Raw genomic sequence first — 24158 nt, forward strand, 5'->3', positions numbered from 1 at the left:
CAGGGTAGTTACGATTCCTATTGCAGTTTGCCTGGCAAAGCACTCTGTTAGTGAACGTGTGGAATTTGAATATGGGAATTTGAATATCAAATGTAGGGTGGTACAGCAGAGATCCCAGCCTGAATGAGCTGCTGGAGATCTGCAGATTGGCATGAACTTCTGGTTGGGGAGTGAAACCGTAGCACCTGGATACTAAGTGCTGATTTCAATGAGTCACTGACTCTTTCACTGGGGAGATGAGTATCACCTTAGAGCACTGAAAGTACAAGAGCCTTTCATCAGAAGGGTGTCTGCTTGTTGGACTTGTAGCTATAGGAGCAGGAGGGCAACAAAACCAATGAACGAAGCCAGACAGGAACCCCTGGCCCATACTTCTCAGTGTGCGCAGCCCTCGTGCCTTCAGTTGGGTAGTAGACCTGGATTGAATTCTTGGATGGTAAAGAGCAAATTTTCAGGAAACCTGTTTCAAGCTGGATACTCCAAGAATAAATACTGAGTACATATAACGTGTATAGAAGGATTGGTGAGTCTGGTTTCTTCAGCTTTGCGCTGTTCTGAGTGGTTCAAGTAAAACCACTAAATCAAACCTGCTTGAAAGAGCGAATGAGAAAGTACTTGAGATTACTTGAATTCAGGCCAGTCTCTTCTGGATCCATGGTACATGAAAGATAAAAGACCATAAGGAGGACAGAGGTCTGTGTGTTGTATTCTTTGAGATATCAAGCTGATTCTGTCCAGATCCTATTGAAAAAGTGCTCCAGCAGAAGTGCACTAGAGGACATGCTGTAAGTCACCTTTAAGCGAGAAAGAGCATGGCTGAGCAAACTAACTTCTGAAATGTGAGTTACAGTTGCCTGAGTTGCGCTTTACTTGGTTCTTGTGCAGCCGGAGTAGCGATTTGGTGTTACCTAGGAGTGTGTTACTTGTTCCCTCCTCTCCCCTCCTTTTTAAGTAGTGTAGGGGCTGATTTTCTGTCCTGTTTTCTGTGGACCACCACTTGCTTTAAAGATAAACATACAACCGCTGTGCTGTGTGCAAGGCAAGAATTCTTCAGGAGGAATCCTCACCTTTGTGGGGTGGAGGGCATGTTGCTCCAAACTGTGATGATGTATTTTAATGGCTGTAGACTTCTCTCGTTGCTTCCTATGCCTGGCAAGCAGTTCTGTATAGTGTGCTGTCTGCAGCGTGATTGAAATACTGGGGGTTGGGTATTTCTAGACCTCAGGCCACATACTTCCTTCATATGTGATGTAAAGCCTCTATATAGCTACCTTGAACTCCAGCTCCAAATGCGGTATTTCAGTGAAAGACTAGTCCAGATGGCTGTCTGGTCTTGCGTTTTACTGTTTTGCAATTGCGTTTCTGAGAAGTCTCTTGCTGCATGCTGAGCTGCTCTTCATGAGGTATGGATACTCCATTTGGTTAGTTATTTAACCTTCTAACAACTGCATTCTTGTTCTGGTAGTATCTGAGCTTCTCTCAGTGGAAAAATAATGCAGACCTGCATGTTATCAACAGTGAGATAAAGAATAAAATTCCAAATCAGTTTCTGTCTTTGCCTCTAAAAGCACCACAGGTGCTTTTAGAACCTTGAGAGGAGTGTTCTCCCCTTTGATCAGGACCAGTTATGAGCAGTTTGTGGGGTGAGGTGTTCCTTCTCACTCTTAGAGAATGGTTCAAAGCCCTGAATTGTGAGGGAGGTTTAAATTTTTTAAAATGCTGTTAGCACTGAGTATTGTAATTATAGGTAACATGTCTGCCCTCTCTTGAGTTCTGTTGGATTTCAATGGCCTCACTTCTTTTTCTTGAATTCCAGTTACACATTTACATCTCTGCATGTTTAAAAAATGCCTGTTGGACTCTTAATAACGAAACTGGCAAAGGACAGAGAAAAGCCAGATATATCAGCCTGACAGGAAAGTTTAGGTTGCTTGGTGAGCTAAGGTGTATAAATAGCAACATCCTATATCAGATAATGAAGAATGTAGGAAGCAATTAGGATCACTGCATTTTGGAAGAAATCACTCGGGATTTTGAGGGAGGTATGATAAAAACAGTGTCCAAACCCAGATACTCTTATATGACTCCCTAGGAGAATAGGATCCAGTAAGGATACTGTTGTTTTATGTGGGATAGGGAAATCACTACATACTGTGCCCATACTTGAAGGAAAAACTGATGGATTGAAATGTTCATAAAGAACACATGACACAATAAAGCTCTGGCATGCAACCTTTGTTGTGAGTGATATATCCTTCATCAGGGCAGGCTAAGTCAAGTATAAGGTAACTTGTATTTTCAAAGTACTAGCGGGGAAAGAATTTTTTTTTTTTGAAAAATACACCCTATTCTGGAGGAAGAAGGTGTAGCTGGATGCTGTGGCTTGAAAGTAAACTTGCTTTTGAGCAAACTCAGTTTAAGAGGTTAGGCTGACTGTTTTAACCAAGAACTAGCTGACTAGCAATTCACTACAGCAGTTGGGAATCCCTGCTGTATTTAATAACCTTTGTGTGTGTTTCTCCAGCTCTTACAGAAGTTGAGTTTTCTTCAACTTTAGGAAAACCATTGCATCTTAAGAAAAATATCTTCAATTATTAGAAATGGAATGAGAAATCAGGATTACCTTCCATACCAAGAACAGCTGAATAAACTGGGACTCTTCCACCTGAAAAGCGATGAGTGATAGTTGTCTTCAAATTCTGAATGACATGGGAAGGTTAGAGGGGGAGCAACCTTTTTTTTTTTGCCTCTTCCATTACAAATATGAATAAGTATTGAGTGGAGCCAGCAAGTAGTAAGCTTAAAAACAAATAATGACTTAGTCCTTGATGTGTGCAGTTAACCTGGGAAGCTTCTTGCCACAGGATGTTGTGAATGCCAAACATCTGTGTGTATTTGAGCACGAAGGGCAAGTCTGGAGAAGAAGGAGCTATTGAGGGTTACAAAATGCATAGAAACCACCTCTATCCCAAGAAGTCCCTGAGCTGCACATTGTTTAAGCCTGGAAGAGTATTCAGGGAGGTAATTCAGGGAGGTAAAAGTGCTGTGATGTTCTTACTTTGTACTTATGTTTCAGGCCATCACCAGAAGACTGCAGCCTGGTTGTTGGCATGGAGCAGGAGTGGAGGCACAAATAAAACTTGTAAAAACAGAGACCGGCACAGCTTGTGTTCTAGGTTGGTTCTGTGCTGCTTCTCATGTACTGCATGCACCTCTTACTTGCTAAAGGCATTGCCTGTGGGCTGTTGGAGTCTGCAGACTGTTGACTTGAGTTTGAAGAGAGGTGGAGAGTATATTTCTGGAAACTATGCAGGTAGGCAGGGTGGTGTGAAGACAAATATTGTAAGCACAGAAGCTGACTTTCTGTCTGTCTTTGTGGCGTATACTGTTCCTGCTGCTCTGAGATGGTATGTGTTTTACTGAGTTACAGAGACTGTCTTACTGCTGGCAGCCTAAATCTTATTTGTGTGAATTTCCCCCCTTAAAACAGAGTTTTTTGCCTCATAATGGACTGCAGCTTAATTTGAGCTAAAATGGGTGATAAGCAGATGTATGAACAGTACAGTCTCTGTTCCAAAGTATTTTCAAACTGAAAATGTCATGGCCTACGTGAGTTCCATGCTCTTCAGAAGTACTCAAAACACTGGTTTTATTTTAGGTCCTGTCTAAACATTTAAAAACAACTCTAAAATAGGGCTCGCTTCTAGATGCTTCACCCTTGAAAGCCTGGTCTTGCACTTGGTTTTAGATGCTTTCCCAAATCTGTAGTATGGAAAACCCTAGTTGTTCCTTTGAACTTTTCCTTTCTGTTTCGGAAGGAAGAGAACAATGTTGGGCTATCTGTCTTTCTGTCCCTAGGGATATAGTCTCTGCTGTTAGGTAGTGTCTTCCCTTCCAGCCCCCCCCCCCCGCCCCCCCCATTTTGTTTTTTGTTTTTTTTTTTACTAGCTTTGCTGCTGCGGTCCTTGGGAAACAGCGAGGGAAAGGTGACCGGTAGCAGAACTGATGTGTATTCTTGGAGGCATGTTCATGTTCATGACTGAAAACAACTGAATTGATATATCTGGGGAAACTATAGCCCCTTTGCAAGGACACAGAAACTGATTTGTCTGCATCTCATATTCCATAGCTCAAGTCGTTCCCTGGGCTGGTTGAGAAATCTCGTGCGTGGATTACAGCTCTGAGCAGTACAGACAGGCCTGGGGCTGAGACGAGAAGCCAGATGGAGTATGTCTGAGATTAGGACAAGGGTCATGTTGAGGAGGACTGGCACTAGGTGGAGTGGGCTTGTTTCCTTCCTGTTGATCGTTCCCCTATCATCTTGACAGATTGTTCCCCTATCATCACCTATTTAGTCAGCAGTTTGGTGCAGGAAGAAGTCTATCCCAAACCAGAAGTCTCATCATTGCAGAGTAGCAATGGGCTCAGTTGTTACACCATTTAGAGAGCATCTTCCCTGTTTCGCTCTCAATTTCTCAACTACTGTTTTCATCAGTAGTTTTGTTCCATCAAGGATTCTCTCTTAGCCTGTTTCTGTGACCTGTCATGGACCTGTCTGCCATTCTTCAGATAGTCTGTCCAGATTAGACTTAGTTTGAGCCAGTCTTTAGCCTGTGTGATCTTTTCTGTTCCTAGCTGGTCCATGATTTCAGCTAGTGTGTTTCCTGCTAAGCTCTGAGAAGGTTTATTTAAAACCTTTTTATGATGCTAAACTTATTTCAGCCCCACTGTGGTCTCCTGCATTGACATTAGGTGGCAGATTATTCAGTTTGGTCCATGTATATGTCTGAAGAGTGCTGTCTGAGCCCCATTTTTGTGGGGTTTTGATTAGTTACATTATGGCAGTCAAACAGTTTCCCAGAGGAAGGCACATCCCTGCTGTGTGGAGTATGTAGCTTAAAATGCCAGAGGAAGGGTGCCTGCAACTGGGACAGTCTGCAGACAGAGCTGCTCTGACCACAGGCTATGGTTTATCCTTTCAGCACAGATATGCATACTTTGTCCTTGTTCCCCTTACCAGTCTCTATGCTCTGTCCAGCTGTTCCTTCCAGCAGAAGAGCAGCCACTCAGATGTAAAATTCAATGCTATTCCTAACAAACTACCGTAAATCTGGTTTTCTTGTCTCCTGGGCACTTTTGCCCAGCGGTGAGACACTGGCAAAGTAGCATTCTCTTGAAAAGCCGACAGTCACCCAGTTATACTGGCTGAAGTTCCTGCTCGTAGCAGTTTGCATTTCAGACTAGCGCTGCAGTTTATGCAGCAGACCTGTTAGTGCATCTCTGTGGCCCTAGGGTGAAGGTCTGGGCTTCCCTGAAAGCCAGTCAGTCCTGCCGAGCCAGTGGCTGTCAGCTGTGAAGGTGGGAGGGTAGCAAACCATATGGAGAACAGTGTCAACCTGAAAGCCTTTAAAATTCATGACTGCTATGAACAGGTAGCTGGTCCTGAACCTTGGTGCCTTTAGGACAGCACCAAAGAAGCTTTCTCAGCCCTGAACAGGAGCTCTAATATTTTGCCAGAAAGGATTAGGATCTCCTCAGAGTGTATAGATAAGAAAGGGAGTTCATGTTGCAAAGCCACTTGATGGTGTTAATTTCGTATTATGAGTTTTGTCCTGTAATAAAATTCCTTGTTCTGGATAAGGTGTGACTAGATGTCTGCCTGTTAGCAAAGCGACTGGAGAACTTTTGCTCCAGATGGTTTATTTCTCCAAGTACCAAATCTTGCAGTGTCCTAGCTGCTGCTTCCTTTGCTGCTTAATTTTCATGTTACTCATTTTCACTCCTCCAGACTGTGGCCCCACAGTGGTATGAATGAAGAGCATTGCCTGATGGCCCATGCACAGTAGTAGTCCTCCCGCCCCTATCCGTACGCGGTCTGGTGCTCTTGCTTTTATCCTTGAAATGAGAACTTGCAAGTGTGGACAGCGTCTGGGATGGAGGGCTGTGGTTGCAGGATGGAAGAGTATGCTGCATTGCTGCTGCCAGCCTGTGGCTCCTCAACCACATGCACCTTGAGAGCCCTTCATGGCTCCTGTGCCACTGTTGTATGTTGAGCTACGTTTGGAAGCACTGGATATCGGAGGAGATCCCAGCCTGCGTGGGAGGGTCATTGCTCAGGGCTGTTGAGACTGGTGCAAAGTTGATCCTGGCTCTCAAGTCTGCACCCAGCCTGTTCAGGCTTCTGCGGTGGTGCAGTGGGGAGCTGTTGTGTTTTGTGCATGTTGTGAGCAACTTGGGAAGGTTCTCAGGCTTTTTGAACAACACGGTGTGTTGCTATCTGTGCTTGGCTTTGTGAAAGCCTTGGTATTGGCTTGCACAGGTGGAAGAAAATGTCTGGCCACCTCAACTTAGATCATTATCTAGCAGACCTGTGTAACCTAATCACCAGAATATTGAGCCTAATAGTTTGTAGCTGACTACCGATAGCCCTCCAGGCTTAGGCACTAATTTATGGAAGATTAATTGATCAAAGCTTCATTTCTGATAATGCTTTAAAATGAGTTGAGTAATACAAGATAGGGTATACCCCAACTTGGTTTGAAGGCAAACCACAAGCAGATTGTGGTAGTGATGTGGAATTCTGTTGATTTTGCTGTCTCTTCTGGGTGGGAGGGAATAGGTGCTACTCATGTGGTTGCACTGCATTAAATTTATTTGCATGTTACTACCTGTATTCATGGCTGTAGCCAGAAATGCTGACACTGTTGGAGTGATGGGGGAAGACTGTCAAACTGCTGTCAGGCTGTATGGTTCTCTACAAGATTACTGGGGAGGGCAGAAAAGTGAATTATATTTGAAATGAAGCAAAACTCCGAGGAGAAAAATTCCTTCCTGTCCACCAGGGTGTATTAGCTCTTCATAGAGCTGTTGTGGTACTAAAATTGAAGACTTTTGGGGTGTCAAGGAAATGCTGTTCTTCAACAGGCCAGTGCGCCCTGCACTGCTCAGTGTCTGCACAGCAAAAGGATTTATTCAAGGCAGGCTCCAGTGTTTAAGGATTCTGGTTTGCATCTTGGAAACTGGATGGTGGTGCTCAGGATGAGGTCCTTGTGTGTCTGCTTTTGATCTGTAACTGCTAGCATGAGCTCCTTTTGTGTAGGTGTCTCAATTTCCCTGCCACTGTGCAGTTCTGCAGGGCTGCTGCTGGCATGGAGACCATGGTTTCTTCTTGGGGTGCAAGTGTAGGACTGGCTGCTTTTCACAGGAATTTCATGGGACGTTTGAAGCTGCTTTCCTCTCTTGCTAGGTCACTCCAAAGCCAGGCTGGATGCAACAGGACTTGCCTTGCGAGTGTGTCCTTTGCCTCTGGGACGTGAGAGCTTGGTTAGGGGTCATGGTGTTGTCCTCTGGGAAGCATGTGCTGTTTGTAGGAGGTCTCGTCCATCCCTTCTGGAGGGCACCCTGCCAAGGAAAATAGAGGCAGAAGTGGTTACACTGAGAAGATAGTGTGCTGTCCTGGCTGTTTCTGGACGAAACGGGCATTTCTGCTTTATAGAAAACAACACGGAAAAGCTCAGGCAGCTAGTGCAGAGTGGGACTCCGGCTGTTGTAACATCTGGAGCCAAAGCTGAGAACGGGAGGATGGTGGCTGAGGCTGGGGAGAGGTGCCCCTAATGATAGGGAGGGCAGTGCGGTTGGGAAGGTGTGCCTTGTTTGAGGTGGAGGCCGGTAAAATATGAATCATACGTGTTTGAAGTAGTGATGAAATCCCAGATGAAGGTTTTCTGTAATACTTGGCCAAACAGTCTGGTGTGCTTTAGCCTTCCTTTCGCCCTGGTTAGGACGGATGGTCCTCACCTACTTTGAGCAAGAGCGGTTCTGTTGAATGCTGCCCAGTGCTTAGCTGTACGTACGGCAAACGCATGCTGTTTTGTTCAGTCAGCATCTGAGTGAGAAGTTTCCATCAAACATTCAGCAGACAGGGAAGAGCTGTTCCTGGAAGAGGGACTGTTGGTGCTTTAAACTTCGTTCTGCCACCGCTGTGCACTGCGGCTCTGGCCTTTGCTTCAGTTTCCCAGTCTGTCAAGGGTGATGCTCGCGTGCTTCGCTGCTGTGTTGTGTGTTAACTTTTGTGCTGTGCTGTTAGATGGTATCTAAATGTTAATATGGTAGATAATGCCTTTAGAAATAGTCAATGAGGCTAGGTTTCCAGCTTCCTAAATATGCGATTAGGCAGGGCTAAAGTTACATTCTTAATATTTAAAAATAAATAAACTTCTTAATTTATGGTATATTTATAGATTTTAAATGGAAGCGTCATCCTGGGGCAAACTGCAAAGCTCTGTGTAGCTCAGTGTCCTGTCTTTGACAAGATCCAGAAGCAGACGTTTAATGAGGGCTGTAGGAAAAGGGCATGTATAATGTGGTGGGTTTGTTCTGTGTTTTTTTTCTTTCTCTGCCACTCATTTGGCTCCCAGCTTATGACAGTCATTATTTCAGGGTTCTCCTTGGCCAGGGGTTGTATCTTAGCATCTGATCTCAACTGTATCTATTCTCTTTTAATTTCTATGATCCCATGTTTTTGTTTCTAGTCTCCATGACGTCCTACAGCAGTGAACTCTACAATTTAATGATACATTTTAAATGTTATTTAAAATACTCTGGGTCCAGTGACAATATCCTTGAACTGGCTTAGAAAAGTTGTCTGTAACTTCACTGGTTGCCCTCTTGTTTCTGCATTGTAAGACATCATAGTCCATTATTCCCTATTTTTCATCTTGACACTATGTCATGTTTCAGATCTCTTAATTTTTTCCTATCTTCCCCTGGTTGTTTCTTTGTCCATCTGAAGTCCTACCCTGCTCAGCCTCTCCTTATATGGAAGCTGCTCCATGCTTTTGATCATCTTTGTCCTTTTTGTCATTCTGTCTCCTTTTACAGATGTGGGAATTGGGACTGCTTGCAGCATTCAACAACATAATGGTGATGGATTGTTTTCTTTCCTAATCAATCTAAAAGTTGTATTTACCCTTTTTGCTTGATACTAAATACTGAACTGACCTACCAAGTTTCCAAAGTTTTCCTGAGTGGTAACAACTAATTTGGATCCTGTTGTGTTCAGGCAATTAGAATATTTTGTGTTGGTTTTGGTTTTTATTGACATCTAAGATATTGTGTAGTTAGTTAAGAGTATATGAGTTCTGTTACTTTTTGCACTGTCGTCTGAATTTGATTGTGATAAATAGTTTTTTTAATGATAGAATTTGCCACTTTAGACATATCCCTATTTATAGATCATATGTGAACTTGTTGAACAGTGCAGGTTGCAGAACAACTTCTTGGCAGATCCCGCTAATAACCTTCCTCTGATGGGGAAACTCTTCTGGTTTCCTGTCTTTTAACTACTTATTAAATCATGATAGGGACTGTAACTTTAATTCCACAATAGCCTAACTTTTTTTTTTTCCCCAAGAGCCTTAGCTGACAGTTCTTTTAAAATCAGTTTAGTTCATATTAAGCAGATTAAAAACTGGCTCTTGGATCTCAGTTAACCAGAAATGGAAAATCAGCTCTTGGAATTTCCTGGGTGCTGCAGGGATTTCTCTCTGCTCCCATATTAGTCTGTATTTTGATCAACAATTGGTTTCTTGAACAAGAAATTTTTTTTCTGTGGGGGTTGATGGGCTTAGATTTATGTAGACTTGTGTAGTAACAGTGGGATTTGCTCAGCAGGGTAAATTGGATGGGTAACTTCAGTAAGCTCTGCTTTCCCAGCAGGGTCCTATGACAGCTGGATTAAACCTGTCTAGGCTCTCTGAATGTACTTTACACATTAAAGGCTAGAGAATGGGAATCTTCTTTCTTTCTAACTAGTTGTCCGGAAGAATATTTGAGTGACTGGTGGTATTTGACTGGACGCAAACTTGACATTTGATGTGGCAGCTAGAAGCACAGAAGGTTCTTGGGCAGGTAAATGGAGGGCTGGTGGGTCAAACTGGAGAAAGTAACATTTGCTCCGTGTGCAGCATTAGAAAGCCAAAGGGATAGTCAGTCCATGTCAGGTGCTGTAAAAAGGGGATGCTCATCCGGATCAAGTTTGGTTTTTTTTTTTTTTTTTTTTTTAAAAGGGGTGTTGACAAACTAGAAAGGGCTCAGAGCTACAAGAAAAATAAATTCTTTCCAACTGAAGAAGCTCTAGACCACCTAACATAACCATCTGAAGGATTACACATGGCTGCAATCTGTGATTCAGGAAGGTCCAAGGCTGGCAGGATGTATAGGGGGAGGATTGCCCTGTGCTTGTCTGCCCTTATACTGCTACTTAGGCATCTATTATTGTCTGCTGCTGGAGCTGGGGTTTCTGTGTAGGTGGACCTCAGCCTGAGTTAGAATAGCTGTCGTTATCTTCTTGCCCAAGGAGGATTAAGAAGAAGGATTAGTTTTCAAACTGTTTGTGCAAAAAGCAACTAGAAACTTCTTTGACTTTGCTTGTCACAGGATCTCCCAAGTTAGATGAAATGACAAGGCATTTTACTTGGGATAAATAACCTTCGGGGATCAGCTTGCTGGGTTAAGGTGGTAGTTTCTGTAATGTAGGAGCCCTAGGAAGAAATTCTGCTTTTACTGGGAGACTTTAGTCAGGAGCTCGTGGGCTAGAAGAAGAGATTGCTTAGTGATGTTCTGTGGTGTGATTACACAGAAAGTTGGAGCAGGTCCTAAAGAACTCTACTTTTCAAATGTGTATCATTGGTGGAAGGCTATCCTTTGGTTGTGTTAAGATACTGAGAAGCTAACAGCTGACTTGATTTCCCTTTTTCAAAATGTATATACAGCATCATACTTGAGTTCACATTTTGTTAGTGTTTGAGAAAGTGAAAAGTCAACGCTCAATTTACAATGACAGAGTATCTATGAAGAAAGCTTCTTTTAACAGCAAGTGGCTTGTGGTTTCTTTATATTCCTTGTAGATGATTGTGTAGTTTGTCTTGATTTATAAAAAGTTCACTCTTTAACATTGTATTCGTCATTAACTTCTCACTAACCATTTGTTCTGGAATCTTAAACTAATGTTTATAACACATTTTCATGTGTGCAAGACAAAAGACCGGTTGCGCTAGAGCTGTTTAGGGGAAATACCTGTCCACTCCCATCAATTAATTCCAGTATGGCTAAAATTAATATTTAGGTAGGCCCAGGGGTGTAGAAACACTTTCTATGGTTTTTCCAAAGAACCCTAATAATACAGAAGCATTATTAAAATGTCAGTAGTATCGCAAAGTTGACAAAGTATTTTGTGCAACGTTGTTTTAGTGTGACTGCTTCAACCCTGCTCCAGAAAAGTACATTGTGATGGTCAGCAGTAACTGTCAAGGAACACTTGGGGAAAAATATGCTGGTTATTCTGTAGCCTGAAAAGTACTGGTTTTCTGCCACTTTCTCTTGCTGTTTCAGACTTGGTATTTTGTCTTTAGAGTTGTGGGTTTTTTATTATTTTTTTTTTAAGGTAGCTTGACCTCAGCTTTGGTATTACTCATATCTGGTATAACAGAGCTCCCTTGTCTGTGCCCGTCCTGCTCCGACAGCATGGCTTGGACTTGTGATTCTCCTTGGGGTCAATTTTGTTTGGAAAACAGAGGTTGGTGTTCATCTCTGCCAGAGCTGCTTGCTGCAAGTGTTCTTAAACAGCAGAGCAAGGAACTTGCCTGGGTAGGAGTAAATAAGACTCAAAAAAAAGGTTTATTTATTTAATGGGGATGTCATCTTTCACAGCAGAAAACAAGTAGTCTCTGTTAAGCATATGAAATTTGAGAAGGGGGCTGTAGTTCAGGGCTTTTGTGTGGAAAACACAGCAGTGGTCATCTTCCTACTGCTGGATGATTTGAATGTGCTGGAGCACAAGGTGTGTCATGCAGCTGGAAGGATTATGCTTTTGTAAAAAAAATCTTTTAGTGCTTTCACTGTGGGTTGGCTCTGCAAATGATACAGTGGAAACTGCAGGTGCAAGTTTCAGGGACCTACTTTCTTCCAGGGATAATTCTGCTGGGTTTGGTGTTCAGTATGAAATCTAGCCTAGCAGTTAGAATGTTATCTGACCTCTCCGTGTTTGGGGGATAGGATGTGTTGTTAGGGAAATAATCTGTGAGGACTGAAATAATCTTTACATGTTGATATGCTGTTAAAATGTGCCCAAATGAGTTCTGCGTTTGTTTCTCCAATAAATGAGTAAAGTCTCTGAGAGGGATACGTGAGGTCAGGGAGGTGAAAACAGTGCTACAGAAAACATGGTCTTATTTCAAATTTCAAGTAGCAAAATAGTGCCATTGCTTCCGCGTTATTGGTTGTTGTTTTGTGGATGTAATATAAATATTCTGTGGCAGGACTGACTAATCCTCTAGCCCTTCTGTTGTCATCCAGATTAAATAAACGAAACTCAGAAGTATCATTTGGATATTAATATTTTACAGTGTGTTAGAGGCAATGTTCAGAGTATTGTCTGGAGCGTTTTCCTATTTAATGGGAATTCATAAAAAAAGGAATATTTTAAAAGAATCTTTAAGCCTTGGCAATTGCCTTCAGAATTAATTAAAGGCTACACACTTCTAGTGCAATCTGTCTGCAACAGCTGTGTTATACACTAGCAGTGAGCACAGGAAGCAGAAGGGTTCAGTAAATCCGTAAAGAGCTCAGTAGCACAGCCTGTCATGAAACCATCAGATTTAAATGTAGGTTATCCTGCTCCTTCCTGTCCTCCCAGAGAGGCTGTGATGGGCTTAACTGAAGAGCGGGAATAAAGAAGGCAGTGATGCCCATGTTTGAGAAACAACTTGGAAAATTGAATCAGAAGACACTGCTGGCTTATTTTCTCTGAATTTTCATGTAGGATGTGAATGCTTCTAGCTACTGATAGCCACATACTTGTGTTCATTTCTAATGTGGGTTTGCTCACCTAGCCATAAACACAAGTTCATTTGCTAGTGGCTCTTCAGCCAAGAGCAACAAAGAGCGCTATATTCAGTGTTTGCCCATCGTGCGAAGTGATTAGAACTAGCTTGCAGAACATGCTGTATTACCCTTTTACACGCACCCACCCCTGCTTTTTTTTTTTTTCTCAGCTGCCCTCTGTTCTCCCAGAGTCATGAAGACTATCTAGTAGTTTCTTAACCTGGAGCATATCCTTTGAGGACTAGCTCTTAACAAAATGACTTCTAGGGGGCTATTGGTGAGTGAAAGAAGAATAGCTTCAGGTCAGAGCTTTGACCACAGCAAGATCTGCTTTTGACTATAGTCTGCTGGAGTGAAGAACTAGTTGCTTTTCCATCTCTCTCCAGTACAGGTGCTCCAGTAGGTAAAAAGCTTTCAGTGAAACATTTGAGATAGATTCAACTACAGCTTGTAAAAAGATCTGTTAGTTCTGCCCTGGCAGTTGTCAGTGATGGTATGTGGTTGACAGAGCAGAGTCTTGCAGCTTGTAGACATGAGCTGTAGCCAGAAAGCCAGTATTTCAGACTTCATAAATTTTGAAGACACATGGCGATTTTCCTGTGTAAGTGCTGGCATAGGAAGGTTGCATTAGCTAGAAAGAAGATTAGAGATTCCGCTAAATGGTGCAGTGTAATGATGTCTTGTGATCCTCAGCTGCTTCCAGATCAAAGACTCCCTTCTCCATGTCAGTGTGGCTCTGTCACAACGTAGTCAAGCTCCTGCTGTTGGATGGTCATCACCCTATTGTTTTGTTTGCAGGCATTTTAAGCTTTGAAACTGAGGAGACTCCAGACGGAGTTGCACAACAAGCCATCGTGATGTCTGCATGATGGGAGTGCAGAGGTACTGAGACAGTTGTGTGGTTAAGGAGTTCCTTGAGTAGTTTTCTCTAATAAAAGTGGTGAGAATGCATAAAAATAACTCACATGTTGGAGCTGGGGCAAGGTAGGCTTTGCTTGTGTAAACCCAAGGTGATAGAGTCAAGTTAGTTCCATCTTCCAGTCTACATGTATCTACTTGCTGGCTTTATAAATATCCCTCATCAGACTTCACAGATACCATCTGTCACACCACAAGGACCTCTGTCAGGTGCTACAACATGCTCTCTCACCACCCTGGAAGAGAGAGACTCCAAGGCTGGTTCAGCATTGTTTGCAAATCTGGGTGAAGCAGAGTGTGGTTGTAGCACTGAGAGTACTAAGTGTCCATTATCAGGGCAAACAAAAGCCCTAGTGTGCACGTAACCTAAACACAGTGCTGGTACGGTGTGAATTGGCGGCTGTGTGCTCTGGGGGAAAGCTGCCAGCCTAGGGCCAGCATTCCTGCGTGCGGGTATATCCTGACAGTGCTACCTACTTACCTACAATAACCATGGGAAGTGGAGCTTTTCCAGAGCTTCACAAAGCCTATATTTAATAATGTGTTGTGTTTATAATACCTTCCATCCGCTGGATTTCACAAGTAGACTAATCCTCTCAGCTGGTCTTTTGGTAGGGCAACGATGCCAGTTTTACTGACAAAGGAGCTGGAAAGCAGACTTTTGTGGGTTTTCTGTTTTTTTGCAATAGCTGTGAAATAAACGATGGATCTAGAGTCTTACAGTTACTGTTCTCACCACTGCTACTGTGTTTTCTGCGTGCTGTGCTGGATGTTGTACAGATTGCGTATAAGACACAGTTTGTGTGATAGGTTTGCGACCCAAATTGGTTAAGCCCTGTAGTAAATGCTGGGGTAGTCCTTCTCTTGAAATGCTGCAGGTCTTTTTCCACCTCTGTGTTCTGGGCATTTCTGTGCTAATAGCATTTTGAGCTTGCCCAGAAGATCCAGGGAGGATGATGCTGGACGAGGGAAGCGATGATAGTTTCCTTAGCTTTAACTACAAAATTAACATCACCCCTGAGGAGCTGAGTTGCTAAAATGAGCACAGCAGATTACAGGCCAGTTCTGGAGGAGATACTGTACACATCAGCTCTGAGCCTCTGCCCCAGCTTGAGTTCTGTGTAGCTGTGTGTAACTTTGATATCTTTTCTCCAAGAGGGAGGGGGGGGGAAGGGATTCACAGCTGCATCACCACCTACTTCTCAATTCAAATAAGGTGGTACTCATAGTAAATTATGAATACTTGCAGCCGCTGCCCTTTCTCTGTGGGGAAAACATTAATCTAAATGTTGCAGGTACTTATTACCGCGTTTCCACCATGCTATGGGATTCTCCGTGCTGTTCAGGACAGCTGTTCCCATCTGTGGCATGGCTTGGGTGGGTTACAGTAGATTTCAAGAGGGGCTGATCTAAAGATCCTCTGGAAAGAAGCAGAACAGGTCTGGTGGTTCCCTGGGTCTGTCTAACACCCACCCCATCTGGCCTTGCCTGCACTTTGAGGCATGGGACAGGGAAGGAATGGAGCATTGTCCACAGAGCTGGCATGTTTAAATCACCTTTTACAGTACTGGTAGAGGTGCTGTGGAGAGACAAGTGCCAGCAAAGGGCTTCTCCCCCAGGGTGCAGTTAACAAGTGAGCCGGATAAGGTGGTCTCCTCCTTGCCTGGACATGCCACTTAATTGCCCAGGGAGATGGGGGCCCGCAGGGGCCGCTGGCTTGGCAGGGCTGGGGGCAGGCTAGTGGCCCCAGGGGGTGGCTGGGGGCTGCTATGGTTCACATTTTGGAGACCTCACCCTGGCACCCAGATGCTGCTCGGGTGGGTGATGCTCAGTGGCAGAGATGACATGGGAAGGTTTCTTCTGAAGCACTAGTGGAAGAGCCTTAGACCTAAAAGAGGCTGTTGGTAGCCATAAGCAGTAAGGAAGAGAGGGATTCATTATGGTATCTAAAATCAAATACGGAGCAAAGGGGTTATTAGTTGGCTCTGAATTGGATCCCAGCGACAGTTTATTTAAACAATGGTTCTGCAGGTTGTGTTTGTCTTGGACAGTGTTTGTTTTACTGTGGTGTTGCACATTAACAATGTGCGTGGTGTGCTGGCTGCTGTAGGAATGTGGTCCTGTCCTGGAGAACTTCCAATGTAGCATCATAGGGAAGAGTTGTGCAGGAGTTGGGTTAGTGACTTTTTATGATGCTGCAAGAACAGTGAACAGCTTCAGTGTTTGAAGCACCCTCTGTCATAGCGTAGGTAGGACCTTTCTCCTTAGGTTATATCCCTGGATTGATGAACCTCTGCTTTGGACTGTTGATCAGCAAGTCTATTACAAGTCCTGGGCTTGTGAAGAGAAGCTTTCCCCAGTGTACCAACCAGCAGCCTCTGGGAAAGCCCCCAAGAACATGACTAGCAGTATTGCAGCTTCTCCTGAAGAAGCTGTGCCTATCTTCTTGGTGTGGAGATGACTGAAGTCTCTGATACTGCTGCAGGTGCCTCTGTTGGTGTTTCTGCAAGTGTCCTGTGTTGGCTCTTTGTGTCTAGCTCTCCGCTTCCTATGGTTATGCATGTCCTCTTTGCCCACCTCTCATCGTAAGAGTACTGTTGAAAGATTTTGAGTGTTAACTTTCACTCCTGGTTTCTAAGGAGTTAACAGCCTTTCCTCTCTTGCAGAGTGTTTACCATGCCTCTGGGAACGTTCCTCCTTCCTGTTCTCTGTTTCTTGGGAGCAGCAATTCCACAGGGACTGCAGTATGTCACGTTCTCGCACAACGCTACGAAATTCCTTCACCTGTCTATGGACTTGGAATCTGGGACCATTTACTTGGGAGCCACCAACTTTCTCTTTCAGCTGACGTCTGACCTGCTGATGAAGAATGTGGTTCAAACTGGACCAGTTCTGGACAGCAAAGATTGCCTGCCCCCGGTCTCAAAGCTGGAGTGCCCTCAGGCACACCACACCGACAATCACAACAAGCTGCTGCTAGTGAATGCAGTGCAGAAGGAGCTTATCGTGTGTGGCAGCGTGCACCAGGGAATCTGTGAGAAGAGGAGCCTCACGTCCATCGACCATGTCCTCTTCCGACCAGAGAGCCCCGGAGACACTCAGTACGTTGCTGCCAATGATCCCAATATCACCACTGTGGGACTTATAGCCTACTCAAAGGATGAAGTCCCCTTGCTGTTTGTGGGACGAGGGTACACTAGCCGGGGAGTTGGAGGAGGGATTCCTCCCATCACTACCCGAAATCTCAGGGCCCACGGAGGGGATGTTCAAGCGACAGACTCTCACTCTATTTTCTCCTATGAAGAAACAGCAAAACTGGCTGTGGGCCGGCTCTCAGAGTACAACCACCATTTCATTAAATCCTTCACTTACCGCTCGAGTGTCTATTTCCTATTCTACCGTCGGGACCTCAAATCTCAGTCACGTGAGTACAAGACCTACATCTCGCGAATCTGCCTGGATGACTCTCATTATTACTCCTATGTGGAGTTACCTCTGCTCTGCCAGGGCAAAGCCAATACGTACAGCCTCCTGCAAGCAGCCTATGTCACCCGGCCGGGAAAAGGTCTGGCCCAGGGGCAGCTATACACCGAGGGAGAAGTGCTCTTTGCAGCCTTCTCTGCCTGGCAAGCTTCTTCTGGCAGACTGAGCGAGGAGTCTGCGCTCTGTGTCTACGCAATGGAGGAGGTGGATCGCCTGACCAACTGGACTAGGGATGTTTGCTACATGAGAGATGGGAAGTCAGAAGAAGGGACAGAAGTGGCATATATTGAATACGATGTCAGTTCCAACTGTGTCCAGCTGCCAGCGGTAAGTGGCTTTGTGCCTTTGCCAGGGTAAGGAGTAGTCTTCAGCATGTTCTTGTGTTGCTTTGTGTTCCCAAAATCAGTCTGTTTCCCCACAGATGGATGTTGAAATCTATTTGGGTTAAAAGCTTTTGGGCTCGGGCTGTTTCATTGCTACTGCAGCGATGCAGTGCAAGAACCATTGTGTCCTGTTGAAGTATGGTCTGCCTCATTGCTGCTGCAACTCTCTGCCCCACGTGAGCAGGTTTCCTTGCAGAGGGAGATGGACTCTGTGTGACAATGGGGAGAGCGTCTGGTGTGACCTGGTCCTGAGGCCAGTCTGATGGTAGTACCAGGCAAGAGCACTGAAGGAGCAGTACGGGTTGTTTTTATCAGCATCTTCATCTCCTGGTCTGCACTGCAGGGAAGGAAAGGAGTATGTGCATGTGCAACTGTGTATTGGCAAGGGAATTTAAGCATGTGCTCGGTCCCCGTTGCTTATGGTGAGGTGCACCTCACAATGGCTTCCTGCAAGGCACTTGGGAACAAGAAAGAACATAAGCAAAAACAAGTGTCAACAAAAATCCTGATTTCCTATAGACTGCGTTAGTCCTGCAGAATTTTCTGCCCAAGGACGACCTTTTCCTGACCTGGCTGCTTTTTGTCTCCAGAGCTGTAAGAGGTGATAATCCTTCTTTAAATTCTGTGACAAAGGCATGATGGGATGTTGCAGGATAAAAATGTGAACGAAAGTGGCTGTGACCCTGAATCCTTGCAGTCTGTCAGCCACACTGACTGGTGCTGCCATATCGGGGACAGTGACACAAACGCAGAGCATCAGCATTCTCCTGGGGCAGTGCTGGATGCAGTGTCCCGGCACGAGGCTCTGTGGTTGTGAGTATCCTGTGTTCACCAAGGGCGTTGCTAGTCCTTAGCAGAACAGCATGTTGTTATCTTTTGTCTTCCTTCTATAGAACAGTCTGTCAAGATAATTGCTTCTTCCCAGCTTTGTGCTACAAAGAGCAAAGTGGTACCACAGAGCTGTGGAAGATTCGGGGGTTGGATGTGTGGCCCAAACCCAGTCTTAAAATTATGGTTTGCCTTTTAGTAGCTGAAGCTGACTGTAGAATATTTGTGGGACAAGGGAAGGGTAAAAAGCAGATTTAGAGCAGGATGAGCGTAAGGTCAGGAGGAGTACATAAGAGCTGGGAAGCAAGAGCCTGCCCAGCTTGATGTCCCGTTTCACGCTACTTCCTAACCATGCCCTATGTGTCCATCGTGGGGCAATGTGGAAGGAATTGTCACAGGTGATTTTTAGAGCAGCTTGAGAGGGGGTTTAATGTCAGATGAGCATGAGCAGTTTAGAAAAATCCTTCATTCAAAACGTGAGTCCGTCTGTACCATTTGGTCCAGTGGACAAGTGGCTGTACAGGGTGGGAGAAAAAGGCCAGTCTCTGCTATGTGATTGCTGGCGCATGATCCCAGCATCCCAGCTGCACAGTTTGGCAGTAATGGACTGACTAAAGTGTGGCATCTTATTAACAAGTGTGTCCAATGATATGTAAATGTCCTAACAAACTTTATCCTTCAGCATTCAGTACAAGGTAGCGGTTGTCATTAAGATTGTATCTAACAACACGTAAGGGTCTGTGCCAACTCCAGCCTGCTCCATTCAGTGCTGAGTGGAAGTGGCTGTCAATGAGCATTTTATGCAGGAACAGTTTTAACTCAGTTTCAATGGTGGCAGCTTGTGCTGTATGTAAGCATAATGCTAATTAATTTCACGTTTTTCTGCCTTCAAACCAGCCTGTGCACATGTATGCCCTTTTCCCTAGTTAGTACTGCCTCCAATTTTTAGCCCATCAGGAGAGGCTGAGATTTACAGTTCAATACAATCTCTTCAGCTGGGAAGAAAATACTTGTTTTTATAAGAGTTTCAGAACCAGTGAATTTGTTCAGTTTTCTGGAGATTCATTAGTCTTGAGATGCAGGTGACTCTAGTTGCTGTTAGTGACTTGATAATTGGAAGTGTGAAACATGTTTCTGCAAGGCTTGGGAAGGCTGCGTATCTTCTGTGGGTGTAGTTCTGAAGGTATGTAGCATACATTTGCAATGAGCTTTCAGTCCTTTTCATGCGTAGATATAGATTTGTCCTATTGTTGCTTCCTAGCTATGCAGTGTAGGAAGTGTGCACCAAAATTTGCAGTAGTGGCTTCATCCAAACTTGCACCATCACAGTAGGATGTTGGATGATCCCTGAGGTGTATTTTCTGCAACGTTGCCAAGATGTTATTCACTGAAAACAATTCAAACAGCTTCTGTGTAAATTTACATAAACACTTCATACAGTTATCGTGGTCTTAGTACTGTAGAATGGAACACGTTTCGGCTCTTGACTGTGATCAACTGCCCTGCAGACAGTCCCTGCGAGGCCACGGGCAGGCTGTGCCACTGCTGGGAGAGCTCGCGCAGGTCGCGTTGATTTATGATAGATAAATCTTGGGTGTGAAGTGACTTGCCCTTGGCATCACACACAGTGCTGAGCACAATTGGGGTACGACTATTTCTGACTTGTACGTGGTTTTTTTAAGCAAACTTTGAAGAATCAACCTCAGTAGGCTCCAGCGTTTGTCTGAAATGATGCAAAGGTTGCAAAGATAGCTAGAATCCCGTTCAAAATAAACACTTGATGCTTTTGAGTATGGAAATTTGGCTGTGGCCCATTTCCTAATAAATCTTATAGGAACTGGACAACTGGAGAAATAGACGTGTTTAAGTTACAAGAAGGCAGTTGTAAGAAGCTTTAGAATCAAATGACAGGGCTGATAAGAAATGTGTATCTGTCACTAAAAATTAGTGATAGCTTGGAGGATGGTAAAAGCTAACAATCATTAAAAGTTATAACCACCTCTGAGGTTTTAAGTCAGAGCCTTACACCTAGTATGCAGAAAATCAGTTGAATTAGTATTTGCAAGGAAAACAGTAAAGCATCAGAATGAAAGTAGTGCTAGTCTGACTGGCATGGTTTCTTCCGTGAAATCGCCGTGTCAAGCCTTGCATGCCCACTAAGACAGCAGTACATTCAAAAGTGAGTAGAGGTCAGCAGGTTAAATATATTTTACTGTAAGGCTTCCATAGACTTTGTCAAAAGCTCCTGATCGTTTTTACTTTCTCCGGGAAGCAGTTCAAGTATTATAAAAAAACCAACCAACCAAAAAAACCCCAAACCCCAAGATCCACACCCACCCCCAAGAAATGGGAGGAGAGGGAGGAAAAAGGATCAGATCTTCCATGGGGTTGGCGAGAGGTGATAAGCAGATGCCTCAAGAATGCCACGCTGTGTCATTATCGCTGACCTCTGGTGGGGGTGGCTCCATTGCCTGGTGCTGGATGGTACCGTGCAGCTCAGTGCTGCCAAATGCAAAGCCACGGACATCAGATGGAAGGAATACGTAACCTTGCTCACGAGGAGTCTAAATTCAGCCACGCTGCCCGAGGCAAGAGAGGGAGCTGTAGTCCATGCGAACTGTGCAGTTGGTACCTCTGCTCCACATGCAGTTTTGTAAAAGTAATTAGTAAGGGACTGGAGAGGGAGGTGAAAATGTTATCCGTAAGGGATTTCATTATGAAAATCATTAGTTTGCACAAGTCGCGTTGTTTGAAGACAAGCCACTGATCGATTAAAAAATGATGGTTTTAATAATAATTGTTGGGTGAACAAGCCTGCATTCAGTCTACAAAAGAGTACTGTAAAATTAAAGTGGATGCAGAACAAGGCATCAAGAAAGATAAAGTAACAGAGGAACTATCCTAGACAAGACTGAGTTTGTTATTTAGGAAAAAGATGAATCATAACAGAGTTATCTTCTCTCTACACATACAAATAATAAATAAGTTGGCATTATTTCATTCTCCTTTAGAATTCAAAGTGAAGGTTTGGTGGGACTGGGAGGGACCGAACTGGAACGGAAGGATGACTGGTCATAGTGCTGTAGAGCTAATCTTCAGAAATCTCATCAGACTCAGAAGAGTGGAAGCAGTGTGCGGAGATGACTCTTGTTTTGACTTTTTGTGGGTCCCTGGTTGTATGCGCTTTTTTTTAAGCATTTTTTTTTTATTTTTAAGCATAGTAAGTTCTTCGGAGCAAGTTGTGCTTCACCCTGTCTTAATGTATGTCTTGATGCTTTGGGATTCTTCAGGCTTAGATTCTGTAGGTGATACAACAAAACTATGCAAATTGTTGGAGGCAATGCTTGTGACCAGATGGTTTTGCACTGGAAGCAGGAGTTCTCATCTTTTTGTTTTAAAATACAGTGAATTTTCCCCAAAGCTGTATCATGGCAGTGTGTAGCCAGTAATGTTTTTTGAGGACCTTAAGAGTTTAGTAGAGTTCTAAAGCATTTCATTACTGATGCTGAATGGCTGTGCTAAAATGTCTGCAGGATTTTGTGAGGGTACAAATAGCCAACGTACCTAAACTAAGTATTAAAAGCTTGGATTTTTTTTTTTTACTCAGCTTAGAGGGCTTCAAAGCTGAATTCACTGCTGGAGCACCTGCTCAAGGAATTTGGGTGGAAGGGGATGGTGGGGAGTGCTAATGTTCGTTGTATCCATTTTTTTGTATTTATTTCCTTGTTCTTTCCACTCCCCATAAAAGGACACCCTGTATGCATACCCCTGTGGCTCTGACCACACTCCCAGCCCTATGGCCAGCCGGGTACCCTTGGAAGCAGCCCCACTGCTGGAGAAAAGAGAGGGCCGTCTGACAGCTGTGGCAGTGAATGTGGAAGATGGCCACACCATTGCTTTTCTGGGAGACAGCAGAGGGAGACTGCACAAGGTATGATCTGGATGCAACAGGAAGCAAAGAGGTTAAAACTAAGCAGGGATGCGCATAAAAGTGGGAAAAAAGGCAGTTTCTCTTGTCCCTTGGGAAGTCAGGTTCCTACTAAAGATCATTACTGTCAGATGGTCTCTTCTCACACTGTACTGACTGTTGAGAGTGTAAGTGCCCCAAATAGTGGTCACGTTGCTTTTGGTTACATCTGTAGCCAGCGTTGAGGGCTGGTGCGTCCTACGTGGCTTCCGCAGGTGTTGCTACACACGTGCTTCACGTGACTGAGGTCACTGCATTGAGATTTTGGTGGGAGGTTGAAATCCTTGCACACAGCAGTGGTTCCAGCTTATTCCTGAGGTAGGATGGGTGCCCCTCAACTCCTGCTGTGACACTTTGCCTGCATACAACTGTGACTCTCTTGCAGGTGTACTTAGGAGCAATGGGAGATGCACATATATACGCTTCCTTAGCTATCCAGTTAAATAGCATCGTGAGTGGAGACCTGCTGTTTGACCAGTTGCAGGAGCACCTCTTTGTCATGACCCAGTCAATGGTAAGAGCGATAAAATCCGTTCTGCAGAAGAGCTGAAAGCATTTGAGGTCCAGACAAGCTACTGAGGGGAGTGGGGGAGGCAGAAGAAACTGTATAGCCAAGCCTGTGCTGGGCAGCAGCTGCCTGCCAGTCCAGCTTACAGGGATGGGGGCTGGCTTTTTGCAAAAGCTGGAGGAAGCCTGGAGAAAGCCTTGTTACCCTAAACTGTGCCTGTTAGGATGTGCGTTTCCCCAAGTCAGTCAGGCTGTATCAGCGGTGATGGAGGAATGTGAACTGCAGGCTATAAAAGGCTACTCTATTGGCATGAAGACAAGAGAGTGCAAATTCCTGGGTTCTTCTGTGTTGAGCAGGAACTGTTTGGACAACAGTTTGCATCTCCATCTGAGCAGAAGAATGTGAGCCTTTTGGGTTCACAAGTAATGTGACCTTTCATGGCTTTACAAAACATTAAAAAGAGAAAAGGGAGATTTTGTGTAATTAAAACTGTGGCACTTCTGGTTTTAATCAGTTAAAAGATTAAGCTGTTCTTCTGTAGGCATGTAACCTACAAAAAGCAGAAATGTGTGAGAAATGTCTTGAGATAGCAGAGGTGTGCTCTGGCTGGGTATATAAAAACAGTCTTGCAGATGAAATCAAGCTGTATAAAGAACCATGTGAGGCATCTTTCCCTCTTCTCCTGCTTTCGGTAATTCTATTTGTGCCCAGTGGCAGCTGGAGGAGAAAAAGCATTGCAATGCCTCAGGCTCTTGGGATATTGGTGTCTGCAGAGTAGGAAATCCAGCTATGGATACTTCATTTGAGAGGATTTGTACAATACCACTCGTATCAGCTCCTTGAGCTGAAAAGAAAAGGATCCTCCTAGCAAAGGAAAAACAACCCTTGAGTTACTCCAAAGTAAAGAACAAACAAAAAATGAGAGCATGCTGCAAAACCACTGCTTCCTTTCATCGCCCCCAGTGCACTTCGAGATTCTCAGAAATTTTGTAACACTTCAAAGGAGGAGTTAAAATCGGTGAGTGGAAGAAGATTAGGGAAATCTGAAATATATCCTTACCAGTAATTGTTCTGTCGATTTAAAAAATGCAAATTACATCATGTACTTAGCAAAAGTAATAGGTTGGGGATTAGAAGTTGGTATTTTAAAGTAACTGACAATGTAGTAGCTGAAGTGTAGTAGCAGATT

General features: G+C 44.2%; 1 protein-coding gene across 2 annotated transcripts in view; it reads left to right on the plus strand.

Moving 5' to 3' along the window:
• The window catches only part of PLXNB1 (plexin B1), an 82091-nt gene that overhangs the window by 24330 nt on the left and 33603 nt on the right, over positions 1–24158 (plus strand). For both annotated transcript variants that reach the window (XM_055709353.1, XM_055709354.1), the window contains 3 exons: positions 16467–17610; positions 22243–22425; positions 22847–22975. In XM_055709353.1, the coding sequence (XP_055565328.1) occupies positions 16477–17610; positions 22243–22425; positions 22847–22975 (1446 nt within the window). In that variant the 5' untranslated portion in view covers positions 16467–16476. The remainder of the gene's footprint in view (positions 1–16466; positions 17611–22242; positions 22426–22846; positions 22976–24158) is intronic.

This window comes from Falco cherrug, chromosome 4, assembly GCF_023634085.1.
Source record: "Falco cherrug isolate bFalChe1 chromosome 4, bFalChe1.pri, whole genome shotgun sequence".
NCBI classification, from domain to species: Eukaryota; Metazoa; Chordata; class Aves; order Falconiformes; family Falconidae; genus Falco; species Falco cherrug.